The sequence below is a fragment of the Oncorhynchus masou genome, chromosome 16 (genome assembly GCF_036934945.1).
Source record: "Oncorhynchus masou masou isolate Uvic2021 chromosome 16, UVic_Omas_1.1, whole genome shotgun sequence".
Taxonomy (NCBI): domain Eukaryota; kingdom Metazoa; phylum Chordata; class Actinopteri; order Salmoniformes; family Salmonidae; genus Oncorhynchus; species Oncorhynchus masou.
Genome location: NC_088227.1, coordinates 16265731 through 16282446, shown reverse-complemented (window position 1 = coordinate 16282446; position 16716 = coordinate 16265731). Strand labels below are relative to the sequence as shown.

Genomic DNA, 16716 nt, shown 5'->3' with positions numbered 1-16716 from the left:
CTCTGTAAGCGGCTTTCATTGCACTGGAGGTCTTAGCGACGGACATCATAATTGGGCTAAGAAACATTCCGAGGCACAATTGCATCCCAAACACACTTTTCCTATCTCAGATGTTCGACGCGGATGGAAGACTGTTTAATTGTGTCTGGCAGCACGAGGCAACAATGTCAATTTTCCCCAGCACCTCTTTAATGGATAAGGGATGGCTTTTGTTTCCTCGCGTAAGAATCTCAGGGAAAGAAATGACTGGTTCATTATCTTTCCCCCAAAATGAATGAGTGGCTCTTTGATCTGCTAACTGCGCAGACAACCGCCCTCTCTCTTCTCCTCCTCTCCTATTCTCTCCTTCCCCCTCTGCCAGACAAGAACACAATTGATCCACAACTTTTGGTTGTCCCTCTTCTTTCATTGAAGTACAGTCATTTGACAGGGTACAAAGTACCCAAGTAATAATGTCTTATCTCATATGTATTAATGAAAATAACCTGGGAGGTTAATCTAATTCAGTAATATCTATGAAAATGGTCCGCAGTGAAAGGGCCTCCCTGTGTGAACCACAATGATGACAATAAAGAGATAATTATAAGGACTACAGAGGAAGCATTTTCCCTGTCATCCACGCACCCACCAACTTCTTTTTTTAGGCAGCTTCCTTGGCTCCGACAGAAGACGATCCCTAAGTCTCCCTGTTATTCTGCTGCTCTCTTTTCTAGCGTCAGGGCAACAGAGCAGCACCTTCCGTTAATGAGGTTTCTCTCAAAGCGGAGAATGGATGTAGGGGCCTCATCCGTTCATTTACAACCGGCCTAGACATTAGTATGGCTGTACGCGTCATTACGCCATAAGGAAGCCTCCGTCACAAAGTAATTAAATAGTGCGTGGTACTAAGAAGCCTTCCTTGGATGGGACTGAGGAAGGGTTGAAATCTCTGGAGGATCTTTTGATGTTACTCCTCCCCTCTCCTCCAGTCCTCCCTGTCTTTGTTGTCTGAGTGAAGCTGTCTTTGTTTTGCTGTCAACATCAGACAGGCGGGCAAGTAGCTACGGCCGATAAATAAGATGTTAATTGGCGCAGTGACCCTTTACCAAAGTTGTGTAATAAAGACAGCCCAAGCAGTTTGCAGTGGGGTCACTGTGACACTGTCAACATGAGACTGCTGGGCTTGGTGGCACTTAGCTGAGGGACCATATGGTATTTTCAGCTCTAGGGTTGCGAGGTTCGGCCCGAAACTGTGATGTCTCACTGTTCTTTTGCCACATCCCATCTGCAATTACACTCGGTTCCCACCACCATAGGATGTGTTAATGTTCTGAGCTAGTCGTTGGAAAAATATCAGTTAAAGACATTCTTCATTGGGTTCCTTGTGGGATAAATTCATCTCGGTAGCACAGTGGTGCACCATGCTGTGGTGGGTAAGGTTGCTCTGGGAGTGTAATCACACAGCTCTGTGTGGGAGTTGAACCACTGATTATGGTTAAGACTCTAGGTGATTAACGTCCTCCGTCTCACCTTCAGCACCGTACCGTGACAAGGTCCAGCCATGTTGCTTTGCACCATCGTCTGCGGCATGAACCTATTAGTGTAATGCAACACTGGATGAGAAGAGCCCCAGCGCACTCTCCCATGGTTGAAAATAACACTCACACCTACCTACTGTTACTGTACAGAAGCCATCGCAGTTAACCATAACAATGTACAGTACACTGACATATACTGTGTAGGTCTCATGCCATCCAACCTCTTTTTTCACTGGTGTTGCTACTGTGATGATTTTTCTTTTGTCTATAAGAATGGCTGCTTGTCAGTTATTATCTGCAGTCAACCTCTGGGAGATGACGAGTGCAGCCAGGAAGACGTTGATGTGTTGCCAGGCAGATTTCTCTGTCCTTCGCACTGGGAGAGAGCAGAGGAGAGGAGTACAGTGGCGTCAGGGCCAGGCGGTGCACAGAGCCACAGAGCAGAGATACAGCACACGCCACCAGGGTCCAGGGGAGAGCCTGGGGGACGGGGATGGGTGGGGGGGGGGGGCAGAGAGAGGCGGCCATTTCATATGGCTGGATAAGCGGCTAAATGAGCTGTGTCCGGTACACAGTAGCATGGCTGACGCCTCAGAGCCCCGGGGCCAGATTCTCTAAGAACAGCCAGCCAGTCGACCCGAGGAGAGCCATGAATCAGAATAGCTTCCAACGTTCATTCTAACAAAACTGTTTGATGAGGAATGATGAAGGTATGACTAACTGTTCTATTCAAAGCATGTGCACAGACTGTGTTTGGACAAGGACATGGTTTAATGCAAAAGTAATTGAAGTAACCCTGATATGAACTGTCAGAGTCAGTGCCAGTGCTACTGTATTGCTGCTACTAATAGTTGCACATTTATATGCAGTAAAGTCACAGCTCTATGGAGTCGTAAGGGGACTCGGTCTGTAGAAAAGGAGCCAACTTTGCCATTGACGGGTGCCTCCGATGACAGGTGCCATAGGGCTGCAGTATATGTAGCAGGCTGAACTCCTGGCTAGCACCACTTACTGTCAAACCTTAGCTTTACAATTGTGTCCAGGCCCCCCATATCCAGCAAGACATTTCATAGACTCACACATAGACACACACACACACACACACACTGGGAGGAATAATGTTTTCTTACTGGAGGAGACAGCTGTTGGAGTCCACAGCCCCTCCACTCCTCCATCACATCCTCCAACCTGTACAGAGACACTACAGGCGTCCTGTGCCCAGGGCCAGAATACACTTTAATAAATGAGACTATTAACACGATTAATAGTGATGGTGATGTGCTTTATGAGAATATTTTCAATGACACTTGTAATGAATAATAATGGTACTATTGCCTTTTCCTTGGTTAGGGATTCCGAGTGGGTCTTTGAATGTGAGTGTAATTGTTTAGAGAAGAGCTATGGCCCAGGTCCATTAGCTAGAAGATTAAAGGGACGCACGGCATAACTGTAAGTTTCCTATTTTCACCTATGACTCAGGCACTGTGAAAGCCCCTTTGTGTAGTATTTGCCTGGTTAATGGTAAATGCACTTCGTGATATTATTTACCCTTCTCTGAATTTAGCCTGTTGATGAAGTGGGAGAATTATCATAAACCCTATGTGTTTAAACAATGTCATCTCTGCTTTGCTGCTGTGATCAATTATGGGAGTAGTGGAAATACCTTGTGTGTTTTATTCTCCATATGATCCCACCATTTTAATTTCCATTTATCTTCCTGTTGTTTGGCATTTCTGTCATGATGGGATGAAAATTGCTCTGTCTCTCTGTCTTCAGACATTCATTTCTATTTTCTACCTGAACCCCTCTGTCACGGATCCCTTGGGAACTGTGTCATTACGCACACCTGGTCCCCATTCCCACTGATTGTAATTGTTTAAATGTGCCCTTTGGTTTCCGTTGGGCTGTCGATTATTGTTACAATGTCAGTTGGTCCTGTGAGTACCTGTGCTGTGCTGTTTTGGTTTTCGTGCCACTTGTATTGTGCAAATGATTACGGGTTTGTGCGCTTGGGTTATTTATTCGAGGTACTCCTCGCTCTTGTCTGGGTTTCAACCCTGTGTTTTGTATACGTGTTTGTTTGGTCTTCGTCCCCGTGCCTTTACGTGACACGCTGTAATTCGGGTAAATAAAAATCCTATTTCACATTCCTGCACCTGTCTCCCGATCCCTTTATACCAACGTGACAGAATAATGGACACTGTGACTGGTCCGTCCAGGCGCCGCAACTTCAGCAGCTGCAACTGGCCTGTCGACGACGACGCAACTTCATCAGCTGCAACTGGCCTGTCCGACGACGACGCAACTTCAGCAGCTGCAACTGGCCTGTCCGACGACGACGCAACTTCATCAGCTGCAACTGGCCTGTCCGACGACGACGCAACTTCATCAGCTGCAACTGGCCTGTCCGACGACGACGCAACTTCATCAGCTGCAACTGGCCTGTCCGACGACGACGCAACTTCAGCAGCTGCAACTGGCCTGTCCGACGACGACGCAACTTCAGCAGCTGCAACTGGCCTGTCCGACGACGATGCAATTTCAGCAGCTGCAACTGGCCTGTCCGACGGCGACGCAACTTCAGCAGCTGCAACTGGTCCGTCCAGGCGCCGCAACTTCAGCAGCTGCAACTGGCCTGTCCGACGACGACGCAACTTCAGCAGCTGCAACTGGCCTGTCTGACGGCGACGCAACTTCGGCAGCTGCAACTGGCCTGTCCGACGACGATGCAACTTCGGCAGCTGCAACTGGCCTGTCCGACGACGATGCAACTTCGGCAGCTGCAACTGGCCTGTCCGACGACGACGCAACTTCGGCAGCTGCAACTGGCCTGTCCGACGACGACGCAACTTCGGCAGCTGCAACTGGCTTGTCCGACGACGACGCAACTTCGGCAGCTGCAACTGGCCTGTCCGGCGACGACGCAACTGCAGCAGCTGCAACTGGCCTGTCCGACGACGACGCAACTTCAGCAACTGGCCTGTCCGACGACGACGCAACTTCAGCAGCTGCAACTGGTCTGTCCGACGACGCAACTTCGGCAGCTGCGTCGGGTCCTGATCGACCCCACACTGCGTTCCTGTGATCGTCCTTGGGGGGGTACTGTCACGGGTCCCTCCGGAACTGTCATTACGCACACCTGGTCCCTATTCCCATTGATTAGTAATTGTATAAGTGTGCCCTTTGTTCACCATTGTCTCGTCGATTTATTGTTACACTGTCCTTTGGTCGTGTGAGTACCTGTACTGTGTTTTGGCTTTCTTGCCATTTTGTATTGTGCAGATGATTACAGGTTTCGTCCCGTGTGGAATCATTGTGTGCATGTATGTTACGGGTCTTGCCCCGGTGCATTTATTCGAGGTGCTCCTCGATCTTTTGTTTTGGGTTTCCACCCTGTGTTTTGTATGCGTGTTTGTTTGGTCTTCGTCCCTGTGCCTTTACATGGCACGCTATAATTTGGGTCAATAAAAAACCCTATTACGCATTCCTGCGCCTGTCTCCCGATCCCTTTATACCAACGTGACACTCTCCCACTGCCTTCAATGTTCATTTCAATGGCTATTGTTCAAAAAAGATAACAGAATGGAAAGATGCGTATCTTTAGAGAAATCACTATTGAAGACCCGGTGACTGGGCTCTCTGGGAAATATGAAGCTAACACTAAGCCAATTTGGTCAGAAGTAATTTTAAGAGGATTGGAGGAGGTATCAGTTATGGCGAAGGAATCTGCTCCTCTGATGCATCAACGATGGAAAAACACTTTGCTTTTCCTCATCCAAGTCTTTCAATGTCGAATTAAACAAAAAAGCAAAGTCCACATTGATAGATGAATCCAATTCATTAAGCCAGGATAGGTGCTTCGCTCCAATTTCCGCTTCTTTCGACAATCAATTTCTCTTCACCAAAGACTACACGTATTTCACGCCTGTGCATGTATAGAAAGCCATTTTTTTTAGCTATCAGTTCTGTGAATAGTGAATGTCTGTAATAAAATGGATCAGTTTTGACAGTGGTCAACACCTTGAGGGAAGTGAATCAATTGGCCTAATTAAATGTTAGGCCCTAAAGGCACACAGAGTCCATGGCCACACGGAATTGCGATCTTAGACTAATTGTTGTGTTGAAACAGTCATGCTCGGCAAATCATTCACGAGACATCTGTCAGTCTGGCTCACAACGTTATCACAGAGGCTTCAGTATCAATCTCAGGCCCCTTTCCCCATGTCTGTCTCTCTTCTTATTCAAAGCCTGTTTCTCTGTCAGTCTCTTCGTTCTCCACTCTCTGTGAGATGGGCTTGTTGTTGTGGCTGAATGAGTAACGGCGTGGGTCTGTGTTGAGTGACAGGGGAGCTGATATTGTCGGGATCTCTGAAGAGTCGGAGCATCTCATCTGATAAGCCAGAGAGTGAGAGCGAGATCAACGGCGAGGGAGGGCGAAAGCGGCGCCTATTTTTCAAATGTCAGAAACGACATGGGACGCCGCTTGATGAGACCCTGTGAGCTGCGAGCAGTGTTTCATTCAGCTGCTTTAATTGCGGGAGCCTTTTGCTCCCAACACCGACGACGTCCCATATCACAGAGCTGGAGATGATCAGTCTCCCTCCACACCACTGAGGTGATTGTTACCAGTGGACAAAAAAGGCGAGCGAGCACTGCACTGACGCTGCAGGGGCTGGGGCTGGGGCTAGGGCTGGGGCTGTCATTTGAATAAATGGTGGCTTCAACCCACACCCCCCCACACACACACACAGACACACACACACAGACAAGACGACAGTGTCCGAAATGCGTAGAAACGCCGGTCTTAAAGACCTCAACTGCCATCCAATTTTTCAATCTCAAAGTTTTGTCTGTGGTACAGCGTTGTAGTGGCACACTGACACTGTGTTAGTAGCAGCCTACAGCCTCGGTCACGACACAACATTGTCAGAGTAATAAGAAATAGCTGTCTATCATTGTGACATGTAGGATACACTGTAGAGACGTTCAGCTCAGCCGCATATGTCTTGACAAGGGGCAGATTAATTGTAAGCTCTCTGCTTTCTCAATAGGTATATATTGTGTTTGGCTAAAGAGCAAACAGCCTCGGTGTATGAAAAATGGCGGCGACAGTGTGCTGACACATGTTCTTAATGTGTTGAATTATGTTGAGATATTCAGCTAGTGTTAAGAAGGCGTTTGACCCTGCCTCTGTCACACACTTCCTGTGTTATCCCTCCAGTGCCTAACACAAGACCTTCTCTCTCTTCAATCTCCTCTCTTCCCACCGTGTTGATCTTTAAATCCCGTTGTCTATCACAGCGTTTGTCAGGAGAGCACCTTTCACTTCAATCCGTTATGCCTCGTCAGGGAAAGAAAATATCTCTGATGTGTTATAAAATGGCCATTACTCACTCTGTGAGGGCTTTGGGAGGTCACAAAACCAATTATCAGGAAGTCACGCAGGCCGTACACCAAGTGACTTATGACCTCCCAATTTTTCACCATGACCCTCATATTTAGGAGAAAATCTATAAATAAAACATCTATAAATAAAATCTATCAACCTTCACATGGGCGCATCAGGCTTTACCATTAGAATTATACCGATAGTCAGGCGTATATTGAGCATCCCTGACTACCTTGCAAAGAATTTGTTTGCGTTCCCCTCTTTGCATAGAGGTCAAAACTACCATCAGCTTTACCATCTTCTTGGCAGACCGATATTAGCTGGCTTGCCATTAATTTGGAGAGTTGACGCTTAGAATACAAAGCAAGCATCTACTCAAGGCTATCAGGGCTCAGTACATTACAAAGGCTAGTTTGGCTTGGTATTCAAACAGTATTTTTGCCTAGATCAATGGGGAGATGTCTGAATGCATTATAGTAAACAAAGAGCAATTATGCTCCTAGCTCAAAGTTGGCTTTTACAGCAAGCAATCAATCCCTGGACAATGGATATGGGAGCTAAGGGCCACATAATGAATGATTATCAAGTGAAGGAAAGTATCTCTGCAAAGCCAATAAGGTTAGCCAATAAGACCAGAACCAATTAAGCAGAGTTGTCTATGTTGAGATGCTTTGCCTGTAGTAAAACACATTAGCTAACCCACCTTGGGTCACTTCCATCAATTTAATACTGTAGTCGTGTGTGGGTATGAGTGGAAGCAGCATCAATATAGATAGAAGGATATGGAATGTACCTTTAATGGTCTACTCGAGACCCATACCTGTAACCCTGACTGGTGACAATGAGAACAAATAGTCCTTTCCTGTGTGGGTAGTGTTACCAAGCAGTGCAAACCCAGTAAAGGTCATTCCACCTTAACCTTCTGTCAGTCAACATGCGTGCAACATCCATGTCACGTAACCAGCCTATTGAACAGAGTCGAAGGGTTCTCGTTTCAATCTTGACTCTTTGTCAACAGGAGTGCACAGCGAATAGAAATATGCGATAATGGAAGCGATTTCTCAATTCAATCCTATCTAGCCATGGCATGTTAGCCTGGCTGGTGGGACTTTAAACATGTCTCTCTCTGAGGTATAAAGGAAATGGGGAACTGTAAGAGGGAAATAATGGTCAAACACTTCACAAGCATCTCTGTGTGTTTGAGGAGAGAGGAGAGTGGGAGGGAAGCACCGCCCATGTGTTTATTGTGCTGTAACATTGCTATGTCAAAAAGTGACTCATTCTCCTCTATGGTTAAGTGCCTTCTCAATTGTGAAAGTGGAAAATTGGGTCTGATGAATGTCGTTGAAGAATCACAGTATCCTCACAGGAAAAGAAGAGTTCTGTCTCATTTCTGATCATTTGGTACCACTGGGACAATGCAACAGCTATCCTGGAGTAAAAGAGCTCTCTCAGTACAATGCATTGATTTATCTCTTTGGATTCCCTAGAAATATCAGGGTAGCCATACAGGGCATATAATATTGTTAAAGATCATTATCAATGATTTCTTCAGGGAATGACTTAATACATGTGAACTTTCAGTAGAGTTGATGTGTTTAAACCACCTACTCTTTCAACATTCAGTGATTCTGCTAAATGTGCATATTTCATAATACCATTACCAGGTTTGGGCAAGAGATTCAGACTAATGTTGAATAATCCTTCATATTCATGTATTTTTTATCTAGCGGCTTAAAATTGATTGCTTGTTGCTTAGTCATTTTACTTTCATTTGCATTATGCTAGTTTTCCAAAGCTTTGCATTTGGATAAATGATATGTCTGGGGTACAGGGAAAGATACATTTTCTGCCACATAGAGCCATGTGTACTTACCGTCGGGCTTCTTTGAGAGTAAAAAGGTGAATATTTTCGGGCTTCCGGAACATTTGCACTGTGACAGAATGATCGGGTTTGGTGGAATCTCTCCTTACTTAGTGAAAATATCTTCTTACTTCAAATATGTCATGTTTCAATTTCTCAAAACCCTTTCAGGCAAGTTTCTTTTCTATTCATCCTGTCATCCTCCTTCTGGCAAACTGCGGCCAATGATTCAAGACGTGAACTCGTTTGGGAGCATGAATGATTCAGCAAGAAATTTTGTCTCACTTATTATTGGAGAGGTTTGACATTTTTAGCATCCTCATTTGAATTTTCACTTTTTCAATTACAAGTATTTGATTATTGAAACCACTCGTATTGATTACAAAATGTATTTCTAATCACACAAATGAGGAAAGGAGCGTGTCTGTTTCCCAAATGGCACCCTATTCCCTATAGTCCATTACTTTTGATCAGGGGCTGGTCAAAAGTAGTGCACTATATATGGAATAGGGTGCTCTCCTCCTTCATTATGTACAATGATTTACACTACAGCCTATAGTATATAAATCTTTCCTTTGACCATTTTTCCTCCTCTCCTCTTACAAAATGATGCCCACCAGCCGAAGACTCAATAGAGAAGTCAATGAGCTTGGCCCTTGGCCATGATTAAGGAAGTAAACGGTTAATTTAGCTACCTAACAAGACCAACGCCTATGTGGAACTCACACAGCACAAGCTCAGGAGGTCTTTGCTGTGGAGCCTCTCCTCCTTCTGTAGGGAGACTAATTCAGATGAAGAGCCCGGTAGGTCGCCCAAGGAGGATTAGAATGAAGAGAACTCAATTGCTTTCTGCTCTTAAGGTTGGCAGATTATTGAAGACACAGAGGTTTATTTTAATTACACCCAAAGAATGGGCCCAGCTCACAGCTGAAAGTCTGAAAGTTCTGTCTACATTAAATGGAACCTAATGAATTCTTCGATATCTTATTTTTTAAGGATTCAAAAATTCACTGTCAAACAATGATACACTGATGTGTCAATATATAAAAAGTTACACTAGGAGACATTCACTTGGGAATGCACTATTGAATGTAGTCTTACATTAGAATAACAGTAGCATTACTGGGTTATTTTTTAAATTTAACTAGGCAAGTCGGTTAAGAACAAACTCTTATTTACCACGACAGCCTACCGGGAACAGTGGATTAACTGCCTTGTTCAGGGGCAGAAGGACAGATTTTTATCTTGTCAGCTCGGGGATTTGATTATGCAACCTTATGGGTTACTGGCCCAACGCTCTAACCACTAGGCTACCTGCTGCCCCTTTCTTACTGCATACTGTGCAGATTAAACTGTCTTTGATGGTTGTGAATGTGTGAGGGGTAATGCTTTGCCATCATTGAATTATCATGAATCCTGAATACATTGCTCAGGGCCCATTTTCCAAATGTTCTCCAGTCTTTTTTCTTCTCGGTATGGGGTTAAATACTAGGGAAACATTTCAGCGAGGCTTTCACAAGTCCTCAACCTGCTTGTGCAGTATTACCCACAGTGTGTGCAGTACCTCATTTAGAGTGATGCATCAGCTTGCCATCCACAGCATCTACCCCCAACCGCTCTGATATGTGGCCAACAGAAAGCACCATTTTATAGGAACTGCTGAAATGCCATTTGGCTTTATTGTGATGAGTAATAAAACACACATTGAACCTTTAGCGTACTCTGTAAATGCCCCAAAATATATACAATCAGCATTTCCCTGAGCCAGGTCTGGTTTTACAAGAGTCTGTATGCCAGCAGTTGTCCTATTTAAAAGGTTTAATGGAGTCAATGTACTTAGATGTTTGCCCTTGATGTGTTGTAGCTTGCTTCCATTTCCGGGGATGCAACCCCAGTAAAAAGCTAAGGTTCCACTGAAAGTCTGTTTGCTGGTGCAAGCTGTGAGATGTGGCTGCAAATAACCAGTTGTTGGCATGGTACGCAGCTCTGCCCCGTCTATAAACGCTAAGGAGCAAAGTCACCCGCAGCGAGCCAAGGAACACAGGAGGATGGGGTCAAGGACGTGTGAATGACCTTTTGCACAAAGTGAGCCGCTCACAGTTTGAAATGGGAGTCTACACTGAGACAGAAATAGGTTGAGTGATGCCACATCAGCACCTGAAAATGGATTAAACTACAGGATTGTGCCCACTTTTTATGAGGAAATAGGTTAGCTGGGAAATGTCCTCCACATCAATAATTATATGAAGGACCTTTGAAGTTATATTTCCCCTGCCGATCTCTAACATGGTTGGGTGAAGTCAAATATCTGATTATAATACTATAGATAGTCAAATGTGAGGTGTTGGAAGGAAGATGCAGGAGTAGGTGAAAAGCCAAGATCCAGGATTTCAACACATGCATTACCATGCTCACATCTGTAGACTTTGTATAGCAATGGAAGCTGCTGAGGGGAGGAAAAAATTGTTGGAAAAATTGTCCAACACTTGTTTACAGACAATTTTACTTTTTAATTTTAAAATTTACAGACAAAAATGTATTGTATCATGCACAAAGTAGATGTCCGACCCGACTTGCCAAAACTATCGTTTGTTTAACAAGAAATTTGTGGAGTGGTTGAAAAACAAGTTTTAATGACTCCAACCTAAGTGTATGTAAACTTCCGAATTCAACTGTGTACACAACTGTATACATAAAAATGTTCCAACAATTGTTTACAGACAGAATATTATTTCACTTATAATTCACTTTATCACAATTCCAGTGGGTCAGAAGTTTACATACACTAAGTTGACTGTGCCTTTAAACAGCTTGGAAAATTCCCAAAAATGATGTCATGGCTTTAGCTTTTGATAGGCTAAAATCAAAAGAAATCAGCCAAGACCTCAGAAAAGAAATTGTAGACATCCACAAGTCTGGTTCAGCCTTGGGAGCAAATTCCAAATGCCTGAAGGTACCATGTTCATCTGTACAAACAATAGTACGCAAGTATGAACACCATGGGACCACGCTAGCCGTCATACCGCTCAGGAAGGAGACGCGTTCTGTCTCCTAGAGATGAACATACTTTGGTGCGAAAAGTGCAAATCAACCCATAACAACATCAAAAGAACCCTGTGAAGATGCTGGAGGAAACAGGTAGAAAAGTATCTATATCCACAGTAAAACGAGTCCTATATCGACATAACCTGAAAGGCCGCTCAGCAAGGAAGAGGTCACTGCTCCAAAACCGTCATAAAAACTACGTAAAGACTACGGTTTGCAATTGCACATGGGGACAAAGATCGAACTTTTTGGAGAAATGTCCTCTGGTCTGATGAAACAAAAATGGAACTGTTTGGCCATAATGACCATCATTATGTTTGGAGGAAAAAGGGGTAGGCTTGCAAGCCAAAGAACACCATCCCAACCGTGAAGCACGGGGTTGTGGGGGTGCTTTGTTGCAGGAGGGACTGGTGCACTTCACAAAATAGATGGCATCATGAGGTCGGCAAATTATGTGGATATATTGAAGCAACATCTCAAGACATCAGTCAGGAAGTTAAAGCTTGGTCGCAAATCGGACTTTCAAATGGACAACGACAACAAGCATACTTGCAAAGTTGTGGCAAAATGGCTTAAGGACAACAAAGCCAAGGTATTGGAGTGGCCATCACAAAGCCCTGACCTCAATCCCATAGAAAATTTGTGGGCAGAACTTGCTTGCGTGTGCGAGCAAGGAGGCCTACAAACCTGACTCAGTTACACCAGCTCTGTCAGGAGGAATGAGCCAAAATTCACTCAACTTAATTGTGGGAAGCTTGTGGAAGGCTCCCCGAAACGTTTGACCCAAGTTGAACAATTTAAAGGCAATGCTACTAAATACGAATTGAGTGTATGTTAACTTCTGACCCACTGGGAATGTGACGAAATAAATAAAAGCTGAAATAATCATTCTCTCTACTATTATTCTGACATTTCACATTCTTAAAATACAGTGGTGATCCTAACTGACCTAAGACTGGGAACTTTTACTAGGATTAAATGTCAGAATTGTGAAAAACTGAGTTGAAATGGATTTGCCTAAGGTGTATGTAAACTTCCTACTTCAACTGTAGATTGATGCTTCTTACTATGATTAAAGATTGTACGATAATCGTTACAAATAATCTGAAAATCAGTCTGAAATTGTTGTTCATGTCCATATAGCCTAGGACAATATGATAAAGTACTGTTGTTCCTTATTCCTTTTTTATAAAAATTGTCACTCGCTTGCCTCACTTTTCTGGGGGGAAAATACATTAAACAGTGAATCAATTTTGTCTGGCCTTATCTAGTTTCCAAAATGCAATAGCCATAGTATGATTTTGATTTCTAACAACCAATATGAAACCCTTTTTTTCAGTCAAAATATTTCTAATGCTGGAGACTGTTTCTAGTCAATTTCTCCGTGGCTGAATTGGTGCATTCAGAATGAATGGAACCGGTTTGAAACCACTCTCCTATTACAGTACATTGCATTGTCATGCCAGTTGGATTTCACAAGTGCTGCACATAGATTGAAAGTGTTCTCTGCCTCAACACTCCTTGACCTTTGAGCAGTGATGTGCATGTGATCCATGCATGCAACAGCACCCTCCAACTATAATAAGGCCAACATGCCATCGCTATCGCACCGGTGCAAAACATGCCACTCATTCAGTATCGTGGCTATCAGCTGCACAACATAGGAGACTATTGTCGTGGAAATTTCCTCTATTTACCAAATCATGGGAGCAAACCACACACACAAGTCAGAGTTAGTTATCAAAGTCCATCTTTAATTATATGAGCTCTATAGCATTTTCTGTGACTCTCAACAGTTCAGTATCTCTACTGAAAAGTTGAGAGTCCCCACACAATGGCAAATGGGATCCTTTATAGCGAAGATCCACCCCCCCCCCCAGACGACATGTCAATCCACAGGTCCCAGGAACTTACACAAAGAAAGACTTTACTTCAGAGAGGAGTATCCCCTAAGAAGACAGAGTTGGCTATAAATTATCGTTCAGTTTGGTCTCCTAAACAAAGCTCTTATCTCGTCCTTGGTACAAAATGGTACCAAGACATTACTCCCACCCTATGATATATATCAAATTGTCATTTAGATAGAACCAATTCTAAATTCAACCAATCCTGGACAAACTCACAGAGACACACTGACTGGCACACAGACATTGTGGAGCAAAAGATATGTTTACACATGATGACACTTTGACCTCTCCCCTCTCTGCGGCCCATGCAACTTAGTCTTGACATAGAACAGATAACTGCAACCTCGCCACAGTATTATACAAAAATACCATTCTTGATGAAAAGTAACATACAAACATATGATGAATATAAAACATCTTACATATGTTACCAACAAATTCTGATTATTCCCTAACACTATTCACTTATAAGGCTCCTGATTCAATCAGCCTCTGAACAGTAATGCAATCAGTCATAATCAAAATCAACTGGACAAAGCTGCTTTTTTGAAAGTGATGGTTATGAAGCGATGTAGTAGAGATGTGTGTCTGACTCCCACCCAGACAATAGAGAATGGCGGTGTTGTGTGTCTGTGTTTATTCTGAGGAGACGCGGCTTCATAATACTTGCGGTGAGATCAATCATGCTCCCAGACTTATTCTCAATTATTAATGGTTTCCTCAGTAACTCTGCATGTATTATTCAGATGTATAGAATCTAATTTTAACCTACCATCGGGAGTCATCGTCACAGTGGTATTTCCTACGGAGTAGAACGGTTTGTGTATAAAGGAGCCTTTATCATAGGAATACCCTTCTCTATTTACAGGAGACAAATTAGGTTTACGCCCTGTGACACGGTTCAAAATGAGATGCCATTGGGTAATCAGAGGAGCTTTGTGTTTGTGTGTGTGTGTGTGTGTGTGTGTGTGTGTGTGTGTGTGTGTGTGTGTGTGTGTGTGTGTGTGTGTGTGTGTGTGTGTGTGTGTGTGTGTGTGTGTGTGTGTGTGTGTGTGTGTGTGTGTGTGTGTGTGTGTGTCTCTTGTGTTTCTGTATGATAATAACGCCCATGCGACAAACAAAATACAGCTCCTTTGTCTCACCTTCTCAGTGCTCCTAATGGGTAAAGTGTGCAGTGTATTGTGTGAGTGGCGGGGCCCGGATCGTGTGTGGCATGTGTCCTTCACATCAGGGCACAGTATTATGCAAATGGCCCAGTCTGGAGATGTATTGCATCTGTGTGAGTGTTGGCCTGTGCTCCCAGCCAGCTACAGAGACAGAGCAGGGGGAGAGGGGGAGGAAGGGAGCGCCACATTATTTAGAGTAAATGAGGGCAAGACCTTGAAATATTCCTGGAATTTTAAATCTGTGGTTGCTCATATTTATAACTGTGTCTGTTTATCGGGCAAGGCGGGGTAGGAATGAAATACAAAATAGCTTATTATGTCTTTATGCATTTTAGTTCAATGATCTGATTAAATGATAAACACAGATTATAAAGAAAGCCATGTTGGCTAAACTTTCCATCATGGTAGGGGCCACTATGATGAATCTCAATGTACACACTGCTGGTTGCATGCCAGCATGACCCTTAGACTCCAGACAGCGCCTGAATATGAGGACGGCACACCCATTATCCACATGGGTATCTAGAGTGCTGTCTCGTGCATGGCCTCCTGTCTAACTGAATCCTCTGTTACATTGAGAAGGTCCATTCCTCTCCACTTACACGCTGACCTCAGCCTGACCCCCAGCATCTGTATCGCGCAATCCAATCAGAGGCCTCCAATTCCTGGTCTATGAAATTACAGGCCTAAGGAAGAGCGGGGAAAGAAAGTAATGTGGTTGTGTTCTTCTGAGGTGTGTTAGTGCCAAGAGCAGGGACATCTACTATACTACTGTGTTGTACTTTGGCTAAGTCTTCAATGACATTTCCTATGTTCGCCTGGCTTTCTATTGTTAAACTTAATCCACTTAATCATTATATTAGGTGACTCATTTTAAACACAGACGTATTAAGAACCGCTAAGCCCACATGATTAGCCCCCGACCATTTAAAAAAAAAATGTTTGTGGAATGTCTCTTAATAAATAATGTTTTTCCATTGGCGATGCAGGGTTTCTTTTTTTCTCTCTTTTTCTGTTGTCGTCTCTCTTCCTCTCTATGTGACCCGTTTCCTAGAGCAGAGTGATGCATTATATGTTGTACTAACACCTGTTCCCTCAACACAGATAGCGTTAGATGGTATTAGATTAGATGCTAACACCTGTTTCCTCAGCACAGAATGTTTTCCACTTGGAGATGCTCTTCTGATCTCTATCTTGTTCCCATTTTGTATCACTGGTGGCTCATCTTTTCCCACCAATATTATTTTGTAGCGCTCTGCAACTCTTGAAGGCACGGACACAAAAATCTATGTTTCCTCCACTGATTGTGCTATTCTAATTAGTCTCTTTCTCACTGTGAAATGTCACAACTCACAACTGCAGACAAACTTAACTTTCCTCATTTCTCTTTTGCAGCTTGTTGGGTTCATCTATGCCTGTTATGTGGTGAAGCTCATCTCAGAAGAGGAAGACAGCTGTGAGTATTGCCTTTCAACGAATATTGTAGATCTAGGAGAAATATACCCGATTCCTACGGTCACACATTTAAAGGCGATTATCATTTCCCTTTGCTTGTTATAATGATGACTCAGTGCCATCTCACCTCATGTGCCTCAGTTGCCCCGTTCACGTCATGTCGGAAACTCAGAGTTAAATCTCAAACGAACACAAGTTATTTGTGTATTGTTTGATTCTGATAATTCCCAAGTGGGAAACTCGGGTGTCATGTTTCTACAAAGAGTATCAAGTCGCAAATTTCAGAGTTTCCGACATGACATGAATGTGGCAAGTGAAACGCACACCTTTGATTCATAAGCTTTACCTGACCAATCACATAACTCCAGTTACT

The 16716-nt window shown here is 43.8% G+C and overlaps 1 protein-coding gene across 3 annotated transcripts in view; it reads left to right on the top strand.

Moving 5' to 3' along the window:
• The window catches only part of nkain2 (sodium/potassium transporting ATPase interacting 2), a 164177-nt gene that overhangs the window by 130491 nt on the left and 16970 nt on the right, over window positions 1-16716 (top strand). For all 3 annotated transcript variants that reach the window (XM_064990944.1, XM_064990943.1, XM_064990945.1), the window contains exon 5: window positions 16284-16344. In XM_064990944.1, coding sequence (XP_064847016.1) covers window positions 16284-16344 — 61 coding nt within the window. The remainder of the gene's footprint in view (window positions 1-16283; window positions 16345-16716) is intronic.